At 57.8% G+C, this 24,780-nt stretch overlaps 1 protein-coding gene across 1 annotated transcript in view; it reads right to left on the bottom strand.

The window, feature by feature from the left end:
* Positions 1-4,814: 4,814 nt before the first annotated feature.
* Positions 4,815-24,780, bottom strand: part of PSTPIP1 (proline-serine-threonine phosphatase interacting protein 1) — a 43,566-nt gene continuing 23,600 nt past the window's right edge. Inside the window, exons 5-16 of the mRNA XM_063090558.1 lie at positions 16,801-16,835; positions 16,415-16,521; positions 14,190-14,252; positions 13,426-13,524; positions 12,497-12,542; positions 11,313-11,392; positions 10,623-10,721; positions 9,420-9,516; positions 8,819-8,909; positions 6,536-6,591; positions 6,190-6,323; positions 4,815-5,140 (exon numbers count right to left, since the gene is read on the bottom strand). Of these exons, the coding sequence (XP_062946628.1) occupies positions 5,009-5,140; positions 6,190-6,323; positions 6,536-6,591; positions 8,819-8,909; positions 9,420-9,516; positions 10,623-10,721; positions 11,313-11,392; positions 12,497-12,542; positions 13,426-13,524; positions 14,190-14,252; positions 16,415-16,521; positions 16,801-16,835 (1,039 nt within the window). The 3' untranslated portion in view covers positions 4,815-5,008. The remainder of the gene's footprint in view (positions 5,141-6,189; positions 6,324-6,535; positions 6,592-8,818; positions 8,910-9,419; positions 9,517-10,622; positions 10,722-11,312; positions 11,393-12,496; positions 12,543-13,425; positions 13,525-14,189; positions 14,253-16,414; positions 16,522-16,800; positions 16,836-24,780) is intronic.

Raw genomic sequence — 24,780 nt, 5'->3', positions numbered from 1 at the left:
CCTCTCTTTGCTTCTAATCTGATAGATAAAAATATGTATTTGGCTGTTAGCTGGGCCCAAGATGTTTTCAAAGGTATTTCAGCCATTTGTATCGCCTGAATTTTCAGTTTTTGTCCTCTGCCCAGTTTGATAGGGTTTTTTTTTTTGTTGTTCTTATAAATCTTAACAATTTACTTCAAAAACTTTCTGTGAAATTTAATGTCTGTTGCTATTGTGAATGGAGTAATTTTCCTGATACATTTCTTAATTCGTTGTCGTTGGTATGTAGGAGCACCTACTTTTTGGGTGTATTGATCTTATATCCAGCGTCCTTGCAGTTCTTGGAAATAATTTGTGTGTTCTGCATGGCTTTTTATTGCAGTGACTCAGATCTCCTGAGACACCTCCAAAGTGCTGACTGAATACCTTTTTGGACAGTGCTGGATGCATTGCCAGTTGTGGGGGAAGTTGACTCACACAGAGATCCTGCTATCCTGAGTTTATCCAGTGAAGAAAGCAAGATAGATGTGGAACCTATAATACAGGGTGGAAAAGAGACATGTTTATCTTTGCATCCCCAGCATCAGGCACATAGTGGTCAGAGATGGTGCCGTAAGAATGTAGCTTTCAAGACCAGCCCGTGGCTCACTTGGGAGAGCGTGGTGCTGACACCACCAAGTCAAGGGTTAAGATCCCCTTACCAGTCATCTTTAAAAAAAAAAAATGTAGCTTTCAAACTTTTTTTTTTTTTTTTTTTTTTTAGCTGAAGAACCCTTTAGCCAGGAGGTTCTCAACCCTGGCTGCATATTGGCATCACGAGGAGAACGTTTGAAATATTTATGCTCAAGCTCAGCTTGCAGAGATTCAGTTTCAGTTTTTCTAAGGTGGGACCTTAGAAACATCAGCATTTTGAAAGCTGCTCAGCTGATTGCATAGTGTAGCCAGGGTTGAGAACCACTGCTAGCCTGATATGTAAACTACCCAGCAGAGCTCAAAATGGAGTGGGGGCCCCTTTCCCCTCCGTTTGGCCCTAAGGGGGCTCTGTTGAGCCGTGTCCCTGTGGTACTGATAGTCTGAGGGTGCTGAGGGCAGTGAGCCTGCTTGCTGGTGGTGACCTTGTTCTGGACTTGTGCTGCTGCCTCACATGCCAGGGATTATATCAAGCAGACCAAGCTGAACAGGCAACCCTTAAATTGAGGTCACCCAGCCTAGGAATGGCTGTGCAAGAGTGGTTGGAATTGGGTGTTGGACACCAGTGGTGTGTGCATCCAGTTTGTCCAAATGGTGGCTTGTTTTTCTTCGTTGACGTTGAAATTGGGGAGACTCACTGGTGTAACCACAGCTGAGTGGGGGCGTGCTGAGTGGGGATGATGATGCTAAGCTCAAGGCTGCTGTTGAGTATAGCCAAGATTGGAGGTTGTGGGCCTTTTTGTTTGAATTGGTAATCCTTTGCTTTTAATTAACACTTAACCATTATTTAATTTGAACATTATCGGCTTAGCAACTTGCATAGGGGCATATTGCACCCATATTACTCATAAGGAAACTGAGGCCCAGAGAAATTGGGACTTGCCTAAGCCCAGTCAAGGAAGTGCAAGCCTGCATTCAGACCCTGCCATTGTGATTCAGAGGCCATGCTTCCCCTCCTGCTCCTTGTTGTCTTTGAGCGGCCCTCTGTCAGGAAGAGGCTGCAGTTATTTATACACCCAATTACACACATGCCAACTCCCTCTTTATCTGGTGCCATCTCCTCTGCTGGGAAGGCCATCCTCCATGCACTTGGTTCCCGGCAACTGAGGTTGTGACCTGTGTGCAAGAAAGTGGAGAAAGCGGCAGAGGCGATGAATCTGACTTAGACTCATTTGTGGGTTTTTTTCCCTGGTATAAATTGTGACCTAAGAGTGGCTTTCGGTTCTGTTCTCTGGCCGCCTGAACGACTGGAGCATAGGCTCTGTTATCTAACAGTTGTTACCCATCACCCTGCGGGACCCACAGACACTGCAGCACCTGTCAGAGATGAAGATAAATATCTAGGCCAAAGGTTTTTTAAAAAATCTTTGCAGTGGAATGGAATGCTCAATCAAGATGACAAGGTATTTTCAAGGAATAAATAAAGCACTGATACCTAACTATTCTTTTCTATCCTCTTTGCTGCCCATATGTGATCTGACCCCAGTGATCAGTCTGATGGCTGTCCTGCCTCTCCTGGGCCCTTGCTCAGGCTTTGTCCCTGCTGCTCCCCCTCCTTCCCCTCCTCCTCCCCTTGGGGCAGACCTGCCCATCTTCAGGGCTCAGCTCAGCAATCACTCCTCATCTCCTCCCTTTCCACTCTTCCCACCGCATCTCACATCCTATAAGTTGCCAAGCCCCTTCCCATATTCTTCCAGAATTGCTCTCCAGCCCTGTTGCCACCCCCCAGACAAGCCACCCTGCTCTGTGTGTTGAGCAACCCACTCCTGGCTCTTGCCCTTCTCCTTGTCTGCCTGTGTCAGAGGGTTAGAAAGTGTCTGTCTCCCCCTTTTGGGGTGTGTGAGCACTGAGGGTACCCTTTATCTTAGCATCAATTTTCTCAACCCCCCATCCCCCATTATCAAATACAGTGCCAGTCATACAAAAGTTATCAACATCTCTCAGTTGAATTACTGTGGGGTTGCCTGGCAGTCCTGGGACCTGGCTGGACCTGGCAGGGCTTGAGGTGTGTGTCCTGGGCAAAATTTCTGGCCCAGGCAAGCTTTTTCATTGCCAAGTCTACTCACTGGCTTCTCTCTCCTTCTGGGGAATATAAGACCAAGCACCAGATTGCATTTTCCCTCCAGACATCCCTAGTTGTACACCTCAGATGGGTCAGGGCCAGGTGTGGGCATTTGGTCACCTCTCTTATAGGACTTGCTTTATGAAGGAAAATGATATTTCAGGAAGGGCTTAAGCATCAGTCTGATTTTTTTTCCAGAGGCCCAAAGCCTTTTCCCACTCCGTCTGCCACACCCTCTCTTCTGGGAAGCAGTGATGGGCGACATGCAGCGGATGGCAGCCTGGTCCTCAGCTCTGCATCTGGGGTTCTGCACCTGCACCCCGGGGCCACCTCATGCCTGTGCACCTCCACTTGGGCCCATCACTTGGGTGGTGAAATACCCTCTCACTGCACTGCAGACCTGTGAAGTGCCACACACCTGAGATGTGGGTGAGGCCACAATCTGGAGGCACTCCCCTCTTCCAGCAGTCATTTAACTAAACCCACTGCTTTGTTCAAGTGACGAAGTTGAGGGTATAAAGATGGGTGTCTGCATTAAATGCCAGAGCAGCCCCCTTTTACCAGCCCCTTTCTTGCCCTCTGCCTAGGGCAGGACTTGGTCAAAGGCCTCATTTTTGCCACTGTGGCATCTGCTATCTGCCTGCGCATGTGGGATAGTCCTCCGTTTACTTGCTGCCAGGTGGGTGGCCAGCCAGGCAGAGCCAGGACCAGTGGGAAGTTCACAATGGGCTTCTTTGGTGGGAATGATAGGGATGTCACCAGAGATGTTGAAGCCGACTGGGGTGCCCAGTGCCCAGGAGTGGCGGGGAGGACATCGTGCAGGAGGTGGGATTAGATTCTCCCAAGTTTTGTTTAGTTTAAATCCTGGGGAATTCCGATGACTGCCCTCCCTTCTCTGTCACATGCATGAATCCTCTCCCTGCCCACAGTCAAGCTACCAAAGGCAGGAAGGAGCAGAAGGAATCCCGTGTTTTTTGCTTGTTCATGGCCACCTGTCCCCAGAAGCCTCTGTGACAGCCATGCACCTTTGGACATGTCCTGTACTGTCCAACTTTCAGGTCAAAAGCTCCTTGAAGAAAGCAAGAGACTGAGGCTTTATGCGTCTTACCTTCCCTCAGCCTGGCCAGATCTGTGTCCATAGCAAACAGTCCACAAAGGTGTATGAATGAGTATAAGTGAAGTAATTAACAGTGCCGGAGAAAGATGGTCTACGGGGAGCAGGAACACCTTTCACCACTTTATCTCAGAGTGTGCCCAGTGGAGGAGAACCAGCGTGTCCCCACCCCATCCCTTGTAGTCCCTGGGTCTGGCCCCAAGGCAGGGTGGGCTGCTGGCCTGTTGTGCTGGCAGAGTGTTGGGGAGCCTGCAGGTGAGTGTGAGGTGGGCCAGCTCAGCCATTCACCCCGGAGAGGCCCAGGACTGAGGAGCTGCCAGGTCCCAGTGGCCCTGTCCCCCACACCCATGCCCAGAGCCTTGGCATGGCTGGAGCCTAGGCAGGGTGTGCCGCATTTGAGAGGCAGCATCACAGGCAGCGGTGGCTTCCCCAGGCCACAGCAGGGGGTGGGACAGGAGGCCATGGGGACCACTTCCAACCACAAGTTTCTCAGTCTGTCTTCCTCACCATGGCCCCTCTGCCCCCAACAGACCCGTCACCTGCTTCCTGTTCTAAACTTGTGTTCCCACCTCCTCCCTGTGCTCACACACTCACCCTGTCCTGCCTGCTGCTGCCAGTCCAAGCCCCACTCCAGTCCCTCTGTGCCTGGGAAGCCTGAGCTCTCTGCCCCAGCCCTTCTGAGCGCCTTCTCGCACCTGCCCCATCCTCCCTTACCCCTGCAACCTTCCCCTGTTTGCCTAGGGATAAGTGTTTCTCCCTGACAGTGGGAGTTCCCAGCGATGGGGTCGGGCCACCTCCTCTGTCCCCAGCAGAACTTGGGATGGAATTGGGCCTCAGTGACTAGAGCTGGAGATTTGTCTGAGAGTAGGGGAGCTTTCCTCTCTCAGACTCCGCCTCTCTCTCCTTTGCTGCCTCTGGATCGAGTACTTGGATACTGGGGCAGGAGAAAGAGAGAAAGGGACCTCAGCAGACCAGAGAGAAAAGTATGCACTTTTATTCCCTGGGGGAAAGGCTCCTCTGGGAGCAACCAGCACCCATCCCATCCCGGAGGGTAAGAGGGGGCGGCAGGCTCAGTTCTGGTGCCCCAGCAAGGCCTGGTTGGTGGTGGGGCACTGCTGGCTCCACAGGCCAGGCAGGTCCACGTGGGGGCTGCTGTCCCTTCTTCAGAGCTTCTCCAGGTAGGACCCAGGGACAAAGCCACGCTGCCCATTCCGTTCCACTGTCCACCAACCATCCTCCCCTTCCAGGATGACCTCCAAGATGTCCCCCGCAGAGATGTCTAGCTCGTCAGAATTCTGGGCAAGAGATGGAAAGTTGCTTGAGGCTGAGGGACCTGCTGGGAGGGCTCTGGCCTGGCGTTCCCTCCACCCCAGCAGTAAATGCCAGCTTGCCTCCCAGGGTGGGCAGGGCCAGCTGAGACATGCCCATGTCTCCTGGGGCAGCCCTTGAAGATGTATAGGATGTGTGGTACCCCAAGGGAATTGGCCTCCTATGTCCCTCTGTTTGTCATTGTAGGCCTCCCCCAACCTGGGCTTTCCCTTCTCCCACTCTGCTCCAGATACAGTGACAAGGGCACCTTGGGGGTCAGGGTTGTTCCGTACAAGCCCAAGGGCATGCTGTCACTCCAAGGCTCACGTGCAGTGTGCCCTCCCCCTCCCAACTGCTGGTGACCCCAGAGTGTCCCCAGCCCCAGCTAGTCCTTGTCATGCAAGCACCCTTCATTCTTCTGGCCTGACTGCCCTGCCTGGGACTAAGCTTTGGGAGCCTGCATCCCTGAGCCGTGGCCTCGGTCAGAGCAGCCACACCCTGCCTGCCTAGTCGCGTAGGGATGTTTGGCCTCGGTCTAGGTGGATGTGGGGTCCATCAAAGCAGGGAGCTTAATGGACTCTCCAAGGATCTCGGCTCAGCTGCCCTGTGGCTGCCTTGACCCACCCTCTTCCCGTGGGCATCAGAAAGTCAATCCCAACACGGCTGAAGCATTCGTTCTGGCCCTGATGGTTCTCAGCACCAATGGCCAGGAGAACAAGGACCTGACCCAAGGGTGCAGAGCCAGACCCCAAACCATTGCCTGCGGGTAGCCCCAGGCTCTGCCGACCTGCCTGCACGTGGGCACCTGTGCGCGCGCACACACGGGCACCCGCGCTTCCCAGCCTGCGGGGGACAGCACAGTCGCACATGCCCCGCATGGGTGCCCGCATAGACTCGAGCAGACCCGCTTCTGTACCTGTTCACCAGCGTTCATTCAGCGGATGCGCGGAGCCGCCCCTAAGCGCTGGGTGTTGTCTAAGTGCTGTACCCCTGCACATCCCCAGGCGTACGTGCCCACCTGCGCACACAGCCTCACCTGCGCCGTGTAGTCATAGAGCGCGCGGTAGTCCCGGGCTGGCGCGGAGGGCTTTCCCGGCGTCTCCTGCGCTGCGATGGCCGCGTAGACGCCCTCATTCCGCTCGGAGGTGGGGGTCAGGGTCTCTGTGGAGGCTGAGAGCAGGGTGAGGCCTGGGCCTCGCCCCTCTCTGAGGACATTGGCCTGTGGAGGCCCTGCTGGGTGGAGTTTCTAACGGCTTGGCCCTGCCTCTCCCCTCCCCGCCCCCTTGGTGTTGGAGGACACTGCCCCATCTGTGCCATGCAGGAGTCCTCTCCTTCCCCTGGGACCACAGTGTGTTTGGGGGCCCCCCATCACCCCCAGTTACCAGCAGGAGTTGCCAACGGTGCGGTCTTGGGACTTCCATGCAGCAGCCCGGAGAACCTGGAGGCAGACAGAAAAGAGGGTGGGTCCCCTCGCCCGACACTCAAGGTCCCTCGGGCGCCGACAGAAGGGAAGACTAGGCAGGGCGAACTCTAGGGGCTCCAGGGCCTCTGCCAGGAACCCCTAGCTTCCAGGCATGGACGTGATTTATGGGGTGCCCCTCAGGCAGGAGGGCTCCCTAAAGTGTGGTCCCAGTGGCCCTTCCTTCCCCGGCAGCACCCTCCCACTTCCCTGTAGACCATCTCAGCACCTGCGCCCTGCAGCGCCCCCTCGCGGGCCTGAGACCTCCGCGCTGCAGCCACACGGAAGACTCTCGGGCCCCTCCCTCCCGCCGCGTGCGAGCGAGCTGGCCTCCTCCCTGCAGCCGCGGGGACCGGCCAGCCAAGGGGGGTCCCGGGTCCGCGTGGGTTCCGCTCATTCACCCCTGCCCCTGGCCTGGCTCAGGCCTGCACTGAGCCGGGGTCATGAAGGTTTGTTGAATAAGAGAGAAAAATGGAACAGCATGAGACACGCTGCGGGCACCCACGAAGCAGACAGTAACAGTAACAGGCCAACCCGGCGGAGGCGGAGGCGGAGGCTACTGCGCTGCCTGGGAGAGGGGGTCCTGGTGGGACTGAGCTAAGTCTTGAAGGCCGAGTGAAGCTTCAGCAGGTGAGGCTGGGGGGCAAGTCGTTGCCGGTGAACGGGAGAGGGGTGCACAGATGCAGAGCAGGGACCCCGAGCGGCCTTGAGTGCCAGACAAGGGCCGGCCGTGACTCGGGCCTGTGGGAGGCTGCCCGTGATGCGACGTGGGACGGGAGGGGCAGGGAGCCGAGACCCCAGGGTGGCAGCACGCGGACACACGGGAAGGGCTGGCGCGAGCACAGGTGCAGTCCCGGGCGCCAGCCCCGCTGGGTCAAAGCTGGGGGCGCAGGGGCGGAGCTGCAGGGCCCTAGGAAGGGCAGAGGGCTTGTTGGGCCGCCGTGCTGTCCTGCCCCACGGCCCCCTTTCCCCAGAGGTGTCTATGCTTCTAACACCTGCCCCTCCCCAACCCTGCCCGGCTTGTGGCTTCCCCATCATGGCCCCTGACCAGCAGCCTGGCTTCCCTCCGCTCTATGGAATCTCTCTCTCTCTCTCTCACAGTCCTCTTCAGGACAGCCCTTTCTTGATACTGTCCCAAGTGAGTTCTTTCATCCAGTTGCTTAAATGACCACCTATGCTGGAATCCAGGTCTTCACCTGGGTGGAGGGAGGCCTGAGTCCCCCTAGTTTTTGTCCCATTGTGAGGGTGTGGATGTGCCTCCTCCCAGGTCACAGCTTCCCCACGTTTCTCAGAGGGGTGTGTGTGCAGTCCTCTCTGAGCACGGGTGATTCCCACGAGCCTCTGCTTGCCGGAGTAGGAGGCTCCAGGGGCTCCTGAGGCTTGGAAATGAGCTGGTCCTTGGGAGGGCCAGGCACTACATCAACCCCTCCCCACCATCCCCCACCTCCCAAAGGCAGGGCCCTCTGTTGAAGGTTGGTGGAGAGAGGAGGCCATGGAGGCCTTGGGGTGGACACAGGGGCACAGGCATACATGAAACCCATAGATGCCCATAGATGCTCAGAGACTGAGCACATGGCCCCTCAGAAACCTGGCTACTGGGGGGCTCCCCCAAGGCCTGAACAGGAGAGTTCTTGAGTTCTGAGTCTGACTCCAACACTCATGGGCCCTGGACCTAAAGAGGGTGGGCAACTTGCCCAGGTCACTCACACACTGAGGCATGGCACTGGGACCTTGTCATTTAATCAGACAGGCCAGAGAAGGGGCCCTGGAACAGCCTGGAGAATTCTGCAAGTAGACTGGCTGTGGGCCACTGCTCCTATATCCCGGATCCCATGCCTGTTGGAGAGCATCCCACTGCAGCCTGGCAGTCCAGGGCACCAACCCAGGCTAGTAGCAAGGCCCAGGGGACAAGGAAGCCGGCGTGGCAGCCTCCCCACAGTTCTGAGCACAGTCACCAGTGAGTAATTGGGGAGTGATTATTTGTTTAATGCTGGATCCCCTCAGGCTGAGGGTTCCATGAGGCTGGATTGAGCCTGTCTTGCCTGCAGAGTATACAGCACCTAAACAGGACACCAGACATACAGTAGGTGCTCAATAAATAGGTGTGGATGAGCCAGTTGCAGGAGGAGAGGCTGGACCACTTCCTGCCCCCAACTATTGCTCCAGCTTTTGTGTCCCGGCCTGAGAGGGTCATCAGGTGCCTTACCTCTTTATCATGCCACAGGACGGCTGTATGCCAGGGCTGCCGGAAGACAAGGTGACCTCTCGGTCGTAGTAGTTCTGGTAGGGCACCGGAGCTGCGGATAGCAAGCCCGTGATGCCCAGGGCAGCCAAGGACAGGGCAGGCAGGACCTGAGCCCCCTTATACCCCAACCTATCCCTGTTCAGAGACCTGGACTGGGGCCCCACTTTCTCATTCTGGCCCTGGCCTGGTGCTTGGGGAGAGGCCTCTCTCACTCCATGAGAGACCCCAGTGTGGGTACAACCAAGACTGAATATTCTGGACTCATGATTTAGTGGGACCAAACAGGCTGGGGGTGGGGGCTGTGGGAGGTTCCCACCTCTAATCCCCCATCCTCACCCCTTCCCTCTGAGTGCCAGAGAGTTCTTAGCCTCTGGGGAGGCAGCAGGCCAGGGACCCAGCCATGGGACTACACTGTCCCCCGCTCCTCCCTCGGGTCTGGCCAAGACTCCACCCAGAAGGGAGCTCTGAGCTCCCCCAGCCCTGTCATGGCATTTGAGGCTCAGAGAATAGGGCCAGATGGGCCTGGACCCAGAGGCCGCGCTGCCTGCGGGCGGGGCCTCACCTGGGGGCTCGGTGCCCGTGCTCTTGGCCTGGATGAAGCCATCGATGTCGGCATCTATGCTGCAGCCTTCCAGCGTCAGCCGCACTTCTTCATAGAGCTGGGGGTGGGAAAGAGCAGAGGCAGCAGGGCCGGCTTCAGCTTGATGCCTGCCCTGGTCAAAGCCCTGCCCCCGTGGACTCAGCTCCGGCCAGGGCCCCTGCCCCACTGGCCTCCTCACACGCCTTTTGTGCTCAGCTCCCAGACTGTAGTCAGGGAGCTCGGGGTGTGACTGCCCCAGGCCTGCCTGAGGGATCAGAGCCCTGGCGGGCAGCTGCCTCTGTTTCCTGAACACCTACTGTGCACAAGGCCCAATGGAAGGGACTTAACTCACGACATCCTCTGAGGTACACACGGTTTTCCCTTTTTATAAATGAGGAAACTCAGAGGAGGAGAGTGACTTGCCCAAGGTCACAGAGGAAGAATGCAGTATAGCTGGACTTTGGATCCAGCATGAGTGGATCTGGAGCCAACACTCCTTCCACTGCTAGGAGGAGGCACCAGGTGGGCAAAAAAAAAGAAAAAAAAAAAAAAGAAAAAGTCAAAACCCCACAGCCATGAGCAGGAGGGGTCAGGCAAGGAGCAGCAGCGGGCATCAGGGAACCGGGGCTGCCTGAGAGCGCTCTTGGCTCTATGGCTGCACTGACAGAGGTCAGGGCCCTGGGGGGAGAGGGTGGCCCCTTTCTGCTGGGGAGGACCCACCGTATTCCACCCAGCATGTTGGGCTCAGTAAAGGGAACCAGGATATCTTGGAGATGTGCGGGGCTAAAAAGAGACTAGACTTTGGCTGCTACAAGCACCATGCCTGCAGCAGACCTCTGAAGGGCTGTGTCCACCTACCCTCCCTGCTCCAGCAGAGGGAGCAGAGCCAGGGTCTTTGGAGGGAGTGGGGGCAGAGGGTGGGGAGGAGAAGGCAGATGCCAGGGTAACCACAGAAACACAGTCTACTGGGCAGAGAGACTGGCAGCCCTATGCAGTACTGAGCTCCCTGTCCCCGGGGTGCTGGGAGCAGAGGCTGAGCTACTCAGGTCTGAGACCCCTGGGGCCAGGGCTTGGACCACAGAGGACTAGGTGTTTTCTGACTGGCACAGATGGACCTGAGCATGCTGTTGCTCAGAGGTGGCCCTCTCCTTACCCCCCACATGCCCCAACGCCCTCAGCCCCCACCTCATCGTCCTTGACGCACTGCATAGACAGCTGATTGCAGTGCACCCACAGAGAGTTGCGGAGAATGGTCAGCCTGTCAAACTCTTGCAGCTGGAAGGCCTGGGGGGTGGGAGGGAGGTGAGAAGTGAGGAGGGGCTGCAGAGCTAGGCCACCTGGCCCCACTCACAGCTCTGCTGGAAGCCACGTCTAAAGGAAAGACTTCCCTGTAGGTCCCCACTCTCACTTCTGTGCCAGCCCTGAGGCTGCCAGGGAGGAAGTTGAGCTGCCTGGGGGATTCCTGCCCCCAGCCCCCTCCAGGCCCCACCTCCCACTGGAAGAGGCCCAGTGGGGGTGGTGAGAGGAGCACTGGACCTGGATCCTGAGCCCTGTCTCGCCGGCCCTGTCCATCAGCAGGGCTCAAGAAGCTGTGGGTTTTGTCTGAGCCTCAGTCTCAGCTTCAGCAAAAAGGGTTGAAGAATGACTGCCTGCAACAAAGGGACCCAGGGCACAAAGCCAGGCAGTGAGCACCCAGGGGCAGGACCCAGCACAGGGCCTGGCGAGCGAGTGAAGGTGTGTATGTGGGATGGATGGACGGATGGATGGATGGTACCTCCCCGACCCACTGCCTCATCTGTCCCCCCTGAAGCAGCTAGAGCAGGGGTGGGTGTCTCCCGCTTTGCAGCTGGGGAAAGTAAGGCTCAGCTCACTCACCTCACAGGTGGTCCGGTGCTCCTGCTCCCACTCGCCCCGCACCTTCTCCAGCTGCTCGATGTTTTGCTTGTACACCCGCTCTGGAAGCACAGGAGGCCCTCAGGGAGGCCAAGCGGCCTAGACACCCCCTATTACCCCCATGTCACAAGCTCCTTCCCCCTTTGCTCCTGCAGCGCCCCCTCCTGGAAGGCCCTCCTCCCCCAAGTCCTCGGAGCCCCACTGCCCCCAGAGGGACCTGCCCTGGCTGCTGGTAGGGCCTCATCAAAGGCTTATTAGGGCTGCCCACTCTGGTACTGTTGTTTTCGGGGTGACTTTGCTCCCCCACTATGCTCTGAGCTGCCTGAGGGCCAGAGTGGAGCCTCATACACACAAATTTACAGTCCACACCTCTTGCCATCCCTGGGCCCCACCCCTTCACTTTCCAGATGGAAAACCGAGGCCCAGAGAGGGTGGCCATGCACTGGAGGCGGGGTGGAGGGGAGCGTCAGGAGCTGTTGGGCTACAAGCCCAGCAGGCTTGGGTCATGACCTCTGTCCCCCAGCCAAGAGAGTGGCCAGGTCCTGGAAAAGGCAGAGCAGAAGGGAGAGAGGCTTCCCAGGGGAAGGGAGGAGGGGTGAGCTCTCTGTCCTAGGAGGTGTGTCAGAAGGGGTGAGGAGATTGGGGGGATTCTGGTGTCAGAAGGAGAGGCCCAGAGAAGCCTGCGTGTGTGTGTGTGTGTGTGTGTGTGTGTGTGTGTGTGTGTGTGAGAGAGAGACAGAGACAGAGACACACAGAGAGATGAGTGGGTCTCTGCCATGGACGTGGTCGTGCAAATCCTGGGCTCTGGGGTCAGGTGGCCTGGGCTCATTCAAATGCCATCAACACCACTTACTGGCTGTGTGACCTTGGACAAGCTACTTAACCTCCTTGTGCCTCAGTTTCTTCATCTGTTAAAAAGGGATAATAGCAGCAGCCAGCTCATAGGAGTGTGGTGTGGATTAAACGTGCACAGCACCAAGAGTGGCCTCTGCAGCGGGACAGCTACACGTGTTTATTTTCGTTGCCCACATGTAGAATGAGAGGGGACAGCGTGTGACTGTGCAGTCAGGTGGGGGTGTGTCCCCAGGGTGAGGGAAGGACGTGGTGGGAAGAAGCCCTGTCCAGGCCACCACGCCTGGTCTGGGAGGTGGCCGGGACCCACCTACCTGCCTCCGTGGCCGAGTCCTTGCACTGCTTGGCTTTGTTCTGGCTCTGAGGAGACAGAGGGACAGCAGGGCTGAGCCCCTGTCCTGGAGACCAGAGCCCACCTGGCCTCAGCCCTCGGGCTCCCAGCCTCCCTGGGCTATTCTGAAGTGACTGTCACACCCCCTCCAGCCACCCAGCGAGACAATCAGGAGCCAACTGTGAACAAATTCCATCATTCACTGGCTCTCCAGCCCATGAAGAGACACTGGAAAAGCAGCTGTCAAGACCCGGAGGGAGAATGTGGACCAGAGCCAGATGCAGCCCGTGTGGCCACTGTGAACCCACTGGCTGGCACTTGGGCTCTGGCCCCTGACATGCTGCTCCCAACTCACCCCCAGGTCCCTGCCCTCTCTGGGCCTCAGCTTTCCCATCTGTGCAATGGGCAACATGTTCTTGGGCCCTGGTGGCTCTGACACTCCCACCATGGCCCAGAGGCCAGAGCAGTCAAGAGCTTGGGCTCTGGACCACCTGGGCTTGGATCCCTTCTCTGCTGCATCCTGGCTTTGTGACCTTGGACAAGTCACTTACCGTCTCTGGGCCTCAGTTTCCTTTCTGTGACATGGGCCTACTGAGCCCCTCTTCAAGGGTTGTGTGAGGGTTAGCGTCTGCTCTCACTGCCCTGTGAGCTCTGGGCCTGGACCACAGTGGGCCTGCTCTGAGGGTCCTTGTGTGGCCTGGAGATGGCAAAGGGGATCAAACTGACCCTGTCCATGTCCTGAGAGTCTAGGAAACTCATTTCACAGATGGAAGACTGAGGGTCAGAGAGGGGTGAACAGCTAGCGTGTCCCAGATGCAGACCTTGCCTGGGAGGTGTCTGTGGTGCACCTTCCCTGCCTCCCACCCTGCCCCAGCCCTGGGGCTTACCCCATGGCCCCAGTGGCCCACGTACCTTCTCCACCTGCTTCTGTTGGCCATTGGTGCTAATACGCTCAAAGGCCTGCTCAGCGTCATCTGCATCTCGGCACTTCTGTTCATATGTCTTCTTGGACTGGGGGTATGGAGGGGTGTGACTTGGGGACCACACATTGCTACGCTGCGACCCCCCAGACTGAGGCTCCCTGAGCCCAGCCTCCCTTTTCCCTGTCTGTGGGTGGAGTGGGGACATCCTCCCCAGGGACAGGGCCTTGGAGATCCAGAAAGGAGATGGAGAAGGGGTGGGGGCTGCTGGCAATCTCGTTTCCGGGCCCCTTCTCAGTGGGGACAGCATAGCGCTGCCAGGGTTCTGGCCTCTTTGGGGGCATGGTCCCTGACAATGCCACACAGCCTCAGGCCTTTGCACACGCTGCCCCTCTTATGGAACACTTTTCCCCCTCTTGCCAGTGTCCTATGGGATGCCCTAAGGGGTCCCTCCTCCCTCCACCCCCAGAGTCCTCAAATGACAGCATGGATCACCCCAGGGGACACTGAGTGCAACTGTCTGCCTGCCCTTCAGTCAGGAGCCCCCAAGGGTGGGTCCTGGGCAGATCCACTGGGGGCTTTGGTGTCCAACACAGCCCCAGCACACAGCAGGCTTGTGCATGATGCTGGGCAGAGGCCTGAGGCAAGCCTGTCCCAGATGCCCAGCCAGGGCTCCTGGGGACCACACCCTGAGCCCTGCTGTCCCTCACCAGGAGGACAGCAGGAGGGGCTGTGGTCCTGGACCCTCACACTCACCTCCATGGCCTTCTTGTAGAGCGACAGCTTGCTCTTCTGGACACGGTCCATGATGGCCTCGTACTGCAGGGGACACGAGGCTCTGAGCTGGGGGCCGTGGCCTCAGGACGCTCCCCTAGGCCAAGAGGACGGGGTGTCCCTGGGATGAGGCACAGCATCCCCTCCTGACTCTGAGGTGGGGGTGACAGGATGCTCCCCACCGGCATGCCTGCTCCTTCACAAGTACCCTCGGAACGGAAGGCTGAAGGGAAGCCCAGGGCGTGGGTAAGCCCATGTGTTCTTGCAGCAGACCCCAGCCAGGACCTGGCCTCCAGCCCGGGAATTCCCAACTACACACACACCCCTAAAAACACACACACGTGCGTGCACACACACAGAGTCCTTCATTCACAGCCTCTGTATACATCACAGTTGCTCACAGCCCGTGTGCACACCCTCGCGCACACATTCACGCAGAGTTCACGTGAACACACTCGGAAGTACACACTAACAGGCCCCCAGGCTCCCAGCTGCTCACCCACGCGCAAGCACGGGCCCATTCACACAAATGCACACACACCCCCACATGCTCATGGCCATAGGCACAGAGGCCCACATTCTCCTCCCAGGCCTCTTGTGCAGATAAGAAGATGGAACAGCCAGGACAGAGAATGGGTTATAATTTAGGAGAGGAACTGGAGATGAAATGCCCCGGGCATTGGGACTGGAGCCAGTTTGTGCCTGGGCTCTCGGGGGGGGGGGTCTGTGCCAGCTGGGAGACCTCAGTAAGCCACCCAGTCACAGAGGTGCAGACACACACAGACACTGAAAAACATGCACGTGCACAGGCCAGATGAGGAGACACGTGTGCCCACACTCTCCTGCACACGCACATGCATGCACACTACATTATAATTCTCTGCCTGCAGGGGCAGAGCCCTTGCTGCTCTGAGGAAGGAGTCGCTTTGTCCAAAACAGCTTCCACAGACATCACAGCCCCTCTGACCACAGGAGAGCTCAAAATAGCTGAGCCCAGGCTGCCCTGTTGCAGCTCGGGAGGCAAATCCCAGCTCAGGTCACCTGCTCCTGCATTTCAAGGCTGGGACAGCTTCTGGGGATAGCTTTTGGGGACCCTCTGTCTGTTCAGGGAGACAAATTTAGGATCATGAAAGCCTGTGACCCCAGCTGGCTGGGTGGGCAGACAGGGTGTGCAGCCATGTAAATTTCTGCCATCAGAGCCACTAAACAGGGCTGGAACCCTGGCTGTGAAGACTGATGGGGTCTGGCTCTGGTTTGAAGCTTGGGAGGTGGGCTTAAGTATCCATCCTACAAGAGGGAAACTGAAACACAGACGGGGAAGTGGCTTGGCCAGGACACCCAGGCCCAGCCTGGCCCGAGCCTTGAGCTGGAATCTTCTCCTTCACAGCTCACTTGTGTGTTTTCCACTTTCAGTTCTTCAGACACCTTACCACGATCCCTCCCCTGCAAGCCCGAAGCCTTCCTGTGCACTGGCTCTCCCGCCCTATCCAGGACACACCCTCATCACTAAGGCCCTGAGAAGCTGAGCCCCCATCCCCCAGGCTTGGGAGGGCCCCCGCCCTGCACCCCCACCCTGCAGCCCCCAACAAGTATCCTCCAGCCTCTGTGTGCACCTCCCACAGTGGGGATCTCGCTTCCTTTCCACACAGCCGCTCCATCGAGGGCCAGCCATGCCCTACACATAGGTGAGAAGCACCTCTGGAGACAAAGCCGTGCCTGCGCCCCCGCCCCCCACAGTGTTTCTGCACCCTCAGCCTTGGGCAACCCTGCTGAGTGACAGCCCCCAAGTCTGCCTTTCTCCGGGACAAATGGCCCTGATCCTTGGGCTTGAGACCAGTTTCTAGCGATCGCCGCCCAACTCAGGTTGCCGCCCCTGGACACCCCCAACTTGCCAATGGCCCTCTACAGTCTGTTGTCATAGGAGAATCAAAAAGACCAATGTCTTTCCCTCTTCCCTGGCATGAGGCCGCTCAGTAGAAGGCCCTTGGGGTCTCGGGCTGAGCTGATTCTGTGGTTCCAGCAGCCAGACCTTTGTCCATATGCTCCCCCTCCTCCTTCAAACCACGTTCAACCCCCAAAGACAGGGGTGCTGCCCCCCCTCGGCTCCATCAGGAGGGTCGATCTCCCCACCACGGTGACTGATGATGGTCACCTCCCACTCGGGGAAGCAATGGGGACGCTGCTGTCCACCCCCACCCCCACCTCACCTTCTTCCTCTGCTCCTTCTGCCTCTCGCGGAACTCCTCGAGGCTCCGCAGCTCCTCGCGCAGAGTCAGGGCTAGCTGGATGTGTGAGCTGCCCACGTTCTCCATCTCTGGGGTCAGAGCATGGATGTCAGTCCCCAACACCAGAACTGATGGGCCTCAGCCACCCACAAAACACCCCTGCCTGGACCAGACGAGCCCCAGCCTCCACACCTTGTCTTCTGTCACCCCCAAATCCTCCACCAGCCTCGCAGCCTATGCAAAGCGGGGCCACAGCCTGAGCTCACCCCTCCTGGCCAGAATCCATCCACCTCCTCTATGGGGGTATGAGTTTTCCCAGGAGATCCTGTCACCCTGCAGCTTAGGGTGGGGGGCAGTCGGGGACTTACGCTGCTTCAAGGAATCAAAGGAGGCCCTCAGGGAGCTGCAAAACAGAAAGGCCCAGGTCAGTAGGAGGAGAGCACTGCACCAACCTGAAGTCCTGGCTGGCCCGAGGGACTTTTATTTTGGTGGGAAGACCCCGGGTCGCTCACACTCACTGCTCTGAAACCAAGGGACCCTCTAACCAGATGGTGACCATACACTCGGGCCCTGAACAGGGATTTCTGGGAGGCAAAGCTCTGTCTTTGGGAATTATAAAGCAATCAAACCTCCCCGCTGTGGCAGAAGAGGGAGGTATCCATGGCCCCACCTTTGCTCCTGGCTGCATTCATAGAGAAGAGGGGACTGTCTTGAGGATGCTCCTTCTCTCCTTTGAACCCCTCTCCTCCATAATCACAGCCCTGTCGCCTCCTCTTCAGGTACCCAAAGCCCCCAGGATGAGTTTGAAGCAGGGGAGGGCAGCGTGCAGACCCGGCTTTCAGCAGGGCTCCTGGAGGATGTTTGGAGGAAGCTAAATGAGAGGCTGGAGCCACAATGCGGGAGGGACCCAGGAAGCGAGAGATGTGGGCATTGTCTGCTCCAGGGAGGGCCCCAGGGTGGGCACCAGGGAGAGAGGGAAGGAGAGAGGCTGGCACCCGGCATGGGAGTCAGGGATGGCACCTGAGGTATAGAGGTACCAGACTGAGCAAATAAAAATATGGGACACCCAGTTCAATTTGAATTTTAGATAAACAATGAATATTTTTTGAGTATAAGTATGCCATGTTATATTTGGAACATACTTCCATTTTTATAGTATTTGCTGTTTATCTGAAATTCAAATTTAACTGAGCATCCTGTATTTTATCAGGCAACCCTACTGAGGGGGTTCTCCCTCAAAGCCACAAGTGGAATTGAGGACCCAGTCCTGTCTGCTGAATGGTAATGGGACACCATGAGGCAGAGGGGTCCCGGAGCAGAAACAGGACCAAGGGGTGCCTCTCAGAGGACTAAGCCCTAAGGGGGAGGTGGGAGGTGGCATGGAAGCCCAGCCTAGGACAACAGCAGGGCCTGGGCAGGGGCTTCTTCCTGCTCTGGAATCCCACATGCATTAGAAGCAGACCCTGGGGCCAGCTGGCCTGGGTTCAATCCAAGGCTCTGCCATTCACTTGCTGTGTGACTGTGAACAAGTTAGGTCACCTTTCTCAGTTCCCCCTTCTGAAAAATATGGATGCTAATAGCACAAACAGGAAGATGGTGAGAGAAAATGAGTTGACATGTAGAAAGCACCTCTATCAGGACCTGGTGCAAAGTGGGTGCTTTACAAAGGTTGTCACTGTTGTGCAACCCTCCCCTGATACATGGTGGTGCACACCCCGACCCATCCTGGGGGTCCCCAGGCCCCTGCAACCTGACCTGAGCTGTCCCCCCAACCTGCTCCACCTAAAAGTGTTCCATCTTATCAGAACCCCCACTGGATTTGCCTTCAGATAGGGGGTCCCCTGTTGAGCAGCCCTGTGGGTGGGCTCCTTTGCCACTCCCGAACACAGCCCCTTGGGCATGAGGAGCAGATTCACACTCAGGAGCACATGTGTGAGAGGTGTCCATGCCTGCGGTGCCCCCAGCCTGGGCCCACAGGTGCTCGGTCTCCAAGGGCACAAAGAGATGTGTTTGTGGTGCCTGCAGATTGGCCCCAAGGGCGAGACTGTTCATATTCCTTTAACCAAGGAGGTCAACATGCTGTGTCTCCTCCTGCCCAGGATGCCTGAGGAGCTGCAGTCAATCAAGGCAGATAGGGAAACTGAGCCCAGAGCATATCAAGCTTACTGGGGTCACACAGAGGCAGCGACAAGGGGTCTTGTCTCAACCGCATCCTGGGGCCGCCCTCGGCCCAGCCAGCTGTCCCCGCTGCCTCTCTATGGAGCAGCTCGCCTGCCCCCTGGTGGCAACAAGGCCACATGGCACCCGTCCAGGACATCCAGGCGGCGAAGGCAGCGCAGGCTCCTGCCCACCTGCCTGCTTTCCTGGAGGTTCCCTCCTTTCACTGGGCAGTTAGGGAAACTGAGGCCAAGGAGGAGCAGCAAGCTGTCAGGACTCACAAGGATCCAGGCCTGGGGGAGAACTGTGGGTTCCTAGGTACTGCCAGGCCACTGGCTCTAATCTAGTGGATCCCAGAGCATGGTCTGTGGTTTCAAGTACATTCAAATGTGAGGACCGCTGCCCCACATTATTTACTCCCCACAACTCTGCAAGCAAAGGTGCTTGGTTATCCCCATTTTACAGATGAGAAAAATGAAGATCAGAGAGGTGCGGAAACTGCTCCCTGGCCACAAAGCTGGTAAGAGGCAGAACCAGGTGCAACCTGGTCAAGGAAGGAGAGGACCGACTGCTGTGGTGACCCCACCTTCCCTTGGGGGATCAGGACTCTTCTCTGACTCCTCGTCAGCGGTTACACCTCCAACCCCTCTCCTTCCCGACGTGCTCGTCTCTTGGCTGGGTCTCCTCGCTCATGGTTAGAGCCCCCTGGGCTCAGCGTGGCCCCTCCTGCCTCCCCAACCTTCACACACACCATGCTCGGGCCCCCGACTCCTTCATGACCACATCCCGCCCAGACCCATTTGGATCTCACATCTCACAGACGCTTCAAACTCACTCAGAATGTCCAGAACCCGACTCAATGCCTGCCCCATAAACCTGTTCCTCTGCAGGGCTCCCCTCTCAGCAGAGACCCCGCTGTCCACTCAGTTATATACACCAGAAACCAGCAAGCATCCTTGCTCTGACCTCTCCCTGTCCTTGCCACCGCCTTCTATTTTATCTCCTGAATCTCATGTCTCCCCACCTCTGGCTGCCACCACCCTAGCCCCTGCCCCGTTCCCTCCATCCCTCCACCTCACTTCCTTTCTGTTAGCCCTGCCCCTCCCTTCAGCCACCTGGCCACTTACCAGTTCCTTTATATGCCATGTTCCTTCTGGCCTCAGGGCTTTTGCAAGTACCAATCCCCCTTGCAGCATCGTTGCCTGGCATCCTCTTCTGCCCCTTCTGAGCACTTGTCCCTGATGTTCCTTTGGGTTGACCCATTGACTGTCTCCCCACTGAACTGTGAACCAGGGAGCACACAGGCAATGCCCATTGTCCCCAGCCTCATAGACAAGCCTTTCTCAACCCTAAACCCACCTGTGCCCCATGTCCTGGGCCCATGGATGCAGGCCTGGGTGCTGTAAGGAATCTGGAAGCAGCTGTCCCTTCTGTCTGCCCTAGAATGGATGTTGGGAGCCCTGCCTGAACCCACAGCATTGCCAGGTGGACATTCAGCCTCTGTCATCACCCTGGGGACAGTCCTGATGGTGACAGTCCATGCTCACCTTGAACTCCTGTTTGTCCCTGTGAGCCCGGCTGGGCCTTGGGGGCTGTATAGATGTGGGTGCTCGCTCTGTCTGGGACAGCTGTGCATGCCTGCAGGCTCTGACCACTCCAGGTGCCCCTCTGCTCCCCTCTGGGCTGTTCCCAGTGCTGACACTTTCAGGCCATCACAGTTTGGCTCCCTCACAGAGCCCAGGACACTCCTCCCTTTCTTGGCCCCAGACTCACAAGAAGGCAGCCTCAGCTCTGTGGGTGAGGGGAGGACCCCAACTTTGCCTGGGACCCAAGGCAGCCCACTGTGGGTAGTCAAAGATGCTCCCGAGGTGAATGGCCTTAAATTCTGATCTGTGGGGGATCTGGGGACCCTCCAAAGTCTTTCGCTGCCTCATGAGACCTGGAAAAGATGGTTTCTCTTAGCTTTCCCATCACTCCTATTTCCTTCACCTTGCTGTGCAGCGAAACTGTCATCAAGGTCTCCTGAGACAAGGATGGGGCTGCCGTGCAGGCCTCTGCCTCCTGTCATCCATCACCAGCGCCCTCATATGTAACTCAGGCCATTGCCCTTTTGACTTGGCTCCCAGGAAGCTCGGCCTGAAATTCTGCTCTCAAGCATGGTCTGGATTTCCAGTGTGAATGTCTCCCTTGTACTCTCCCCACCACATCGCATGCGCCACCTCAAGTCCCTGCGGTGGCCTCCCCATCCCCTGCCTACCTGCGGGCCAGGGGGCTCATGCCTCCCAGTTGACAGGAGTGGGCCCTGTCACCTCCCTGTGCTGGAGGCGGGGCCCATAGAGAATGCTGTCTGGGGACCCCTGATGGGAACAGGGCCCGCCTCTCTCCGTGAACATCCTCAGTGAAGTTTCATTCTCTCTGAGCTCACAGGAAGAGAGGTCATGAAAAAACCTCTCTTCTGACAGGAAAACCACAGCGTTTCAGGTTCCTGACGAGCGGGGGTGAGATGGGGACGTGAGGATTCAAGCCTGTGCCCTTGGGGGCCGTCCTTGCTCATGGGCAACCGCAGGGGCTCGCAGGGAGCTGGCCCGGCCCTGCCGCCCGGATCCCCTCTGTTTCCCGAACCCCTGCCCCGCGTGGCTTCCGGAGCGGGTGACACCCCTAGCACCCTCCTACCTGGGGCAGGACGAGCAAGAGGAGGCGGTGACAGCTTTGTGGGGGAGGTGGCGTTTCAGGCAGACCTTGAGGGATGGGAAGGACTGGACAGGGGAGGACCGGGGGCCACAGCCGGAGCAAGGCCCGCGGCGGGGCAGGGGGGGCAAGGTGACCTTTCTGCGGGGCATGTGTGTGGCTCAGCAGCGTGGAGGAGCCCCGCAAACGCCTGACGCTGCCTTCAAAATGCATTGACAGGGCTGTGGGGACCCCGGAGCTTGGGGAGAGGGTCTTCCGTTGCCACTGCCCCACAGGCACACACCAAAACTCATTTTAAGGTGTGGATAACTCCCTTTAGTTTATATGGCCCGAGCCCCTGGGCCTGAGGGAGGCCCCTGGCTGGTCTGAGGTCAGGGACAACGCGGAAATGCGGCATCTTTAGGCAGCAGAGGTGGGGAAGGCTGACCGCTCCACCCTCTCAGTGCTGGCTGGGCTGTGTGTGGGGTCACTTGACCCCTGGCTTCTGTCTTCCTGTTCACCCCCTCCCAGCCTTTCCAATCAAGGGGCTGAGAATGAGCATCCCACAGACCTGGGGGGCATTGTAGGCCCTGGGGAGACTGGAGCCTTCCCCCCACCCAGAAATGGGTCCTGGAGGGTGGGCCACCAGCCCCCACGCTGAATAGCCAGGCCACCTTTCCCAAAGGCCAAGACACAACCTACCCCGCATCAGTCTCTGAGATGAAACCGACGCAGGTGCCATGGCCACCACTCCCACTTCCTGCGAAGAGCCCTCCAGGTTGGTGTGGGGAGGTCTAAGCCAAGACCCTGACAGTGGGCAAGGTGGAGTGTCTGGGAGGGCTTCCGGGAGAGAGTGGGGCACGAGACGGTCCTTAAGGGAGGCTCTGATGCAAAGGAGTCAGGAAGAGAAGTAAGTCACCCTCAGTGTGCGAGACTCTGGCTCCAGGACAGTGGGGCCCTTCATTTTGTAGTATTTTTAATTCTTGAATCCCCCTGACTCAGCCTAGAGCATGGCACATAGAGCAGGTGCTCAATAAACGCTTGCTGACTAAATGGGTGAATGTGGACGCTTGGCCCACAGTTAAAGAAAGAAACACTGAGTGGCCTCACTAACCCCAGCATATTCCACGTGGGTCAACAGCAACACTTACTGAGCACCCACTGTGTACAGCAAACTGAGTTGGGAGCCGCATGGGGCAGGGCTCTAAGGGAGGCAGCAGGTGAGCTGGGTTGGGTTTAGCTCCTGCCCCTGCCATTCACTGGCTCGAAATGTGCCCTGCATTTCCCCACCTCCAAGCTTGTCCATGCCAGTCCTCTGGCCCTTCCTCTGCCTGCCCCTCCCTTCCTCTCTCTTGGGACACCCTCCCCGCCCACGGCACCTAGCTGTGCCTTGCTCCACTGGCTGCCCAGCCTGATGGTGAGCAGGGGCCAGTGCTGGTTTCTCATACACCTTCCCACTAGCTCTGGGCCCCTTTGTGGCTGGACTGCTCAGCACCTGGGGGGTTTGTTTCTGCTTTTCCTGCTGCTGCTTTGGCTGAGTCTTGGGGCCTGACTTCCCAGCCCAGGCTCCTGTTCCTCTTTGCAGCAAGGCAGAGTCTGACCCTGCTCCCCACCCTCAGCTTGGGGCTCCCCCTCCAGGGACTCCCAGCTTCCAGCTCCCTGTGAAGTTTTTTCCAAGGGCCAAGGAGGGGCTGGGTCCCAGAGGAAGTGGTCAAGGCTTCCCAGTCAGGTGTCTCAGCCCCTAACCAAGCTGGTGACTCCAATTTACCTGATGTATGGAGGAGTGGGATCTGAGGGGCCTTTGAGATTGTAAAGCCCCCCTGTGTATTGAGCATTCTAGAGCCTTGGCACTCTCTGCTTGTCATTGGACTGCCCAGAGCACCTCTCAGGGGTGGCCATCCCCTTCTCCAAGCAGGGACCTGGGACTCAGAGAGGGGAAGCGAGCATCCCAGGGTCACACAGTAAATAAGTCAGGGCAGACCCTGCCCACTCCGCCTTCCATAACCATGCAGGGAATCAGGGCCACCCCGACCCTCAGCCTGGCCACTTCAAATTTCTAAAAGTGCAGTGAGATATTGCGTACCTCCCCCCTTCCCACAGCCCACCCAGCTCCCTCCTCCATTTGATTCTCTTTGTTAGTGGCTTCTCCTGCCCTGCTGTAAGTCCCTGTCACTCACAGCCCCCTGAGTGTGCCTCACACAGCCCTGCCCCAGCCTGCTTCCCAGCCTGCCCTGCCTGGACCACCTCTCCAGTTCTGACTGCCTGAGCCCTCCCCCATGAGGTCCCCTCTCTTTCTGGGAAAGTTCTTGTTTTCCAGCTGGCCTGGGAGGCCAAGAGGCAAGCATGGGCTCTCCCAGCCCCACACAGCCCACACCTCCCCTGGCTGGGTATCTCCCTCAGTTCCACTGGACAGCCCTAGGTACTGTTCCCCGGGGAAGACGTCCACGCATTCTTTACTGTGCCCTGAGCCCTCCCCTGGGCCCAGCCTACATCCAGCCCTCAGTCCTGCCCTTGGGAGAACCTCAGACCGTGTGTTTGTTTATCTGCACAACAGACCACTGGAGTGGGCAGGTAAGAAACAAAATCAGAGAGGTTAACCAACTTGCCCACAGTCACACAGCTCACAAAGGCCGAGCAGGGACTAGAGCTTGTGCTTGCTTATTCCCAGGGCTGTGTGCACACTCTGTGATCTAACACATGACCCTTTGGGCATTGGGCATTAATCTCCTCTGGCTCACACCACTTTTAAACCTTCCTCAAGCTCTTCCCATGTTTTTCTGGCTTCTGGTTGGAAGCAGGAACCACCAGGGTGCCCTGTGTCTTTACAAGAGCTAGAGAGTGCTGTATATCCAGAACTCACTCTTGGTCAGCACCAGGCATGGCACAGGCTTGACCTCCAGGGGAGCAGGTGAGAGGGGAAGGGGTTAGTATGGCACCTGCAGGGTCAGGCCTCAGGGCCCCCAGGTAGGAGGAGATGGACTCAGAGCCTCTTCAGAACCTGGACTCCAGCACCCTGACCTATCCTCAGCTTGGCTCTGTCCACACCCAGGGGGAGACTGCATTTTCCCAAAGCAGCCCCTCCGCTCCACTGTTAGAAAGTTCTCCTCAGCTGCCCTGGAATCAGTCGCCCTCCCTGCATCTGTCCCCTCCAGGGCTCCAGTGCCTCCATAACAGCAATTCCCCTGCTGGCCTCCCTTCTGAGCAGGCCCAAGCTGAGCCCCTGGGCCCACCTAATCCTCTGAGGAAGGTTGTGTTATTATCCCATCACTGATCAGGGAATGGAGATACAGAGAGGGTCAGTAACCAGCATGAGGTCACACAGCTGGTGGGTGAGGAGCTGGCACTGGAACCCAGGTGTGTCCCCTCCTGGCCTCCCTCTCTGGCCACATCTCTGTCCTTGAAGCCCAGGCTAAGTCAGTACTGCAGGAGGCTCAGGCAGCCAGTGGAGGGGCCTGTTGCCTGCACCTCAGGACTTGGATGGAGGCCAGCCCATCTGGAGCAGGCTGAACTGCAAGTGCCTGCAG

Source organism: Cynocephalus volans, chromosome 3 (genome assembly GCF_027409185.1).
Source record: "Cynocephalus volans isolate mCynVol1 chromosome 3, mCynVol1.pri, whole genome shotgun sequence".
NCBI classification, from domain to species: Eukaryota; Metazoa; Chordata; class Mammalia; order Dermoptera; family Cynocephalidae; genus Cynocephalus; species Cynocephalus volans.
Note: the sequence above shows the minus strand (reverse complement) of the source record. Positions and strands in the feature narration are given on the sequence as shown.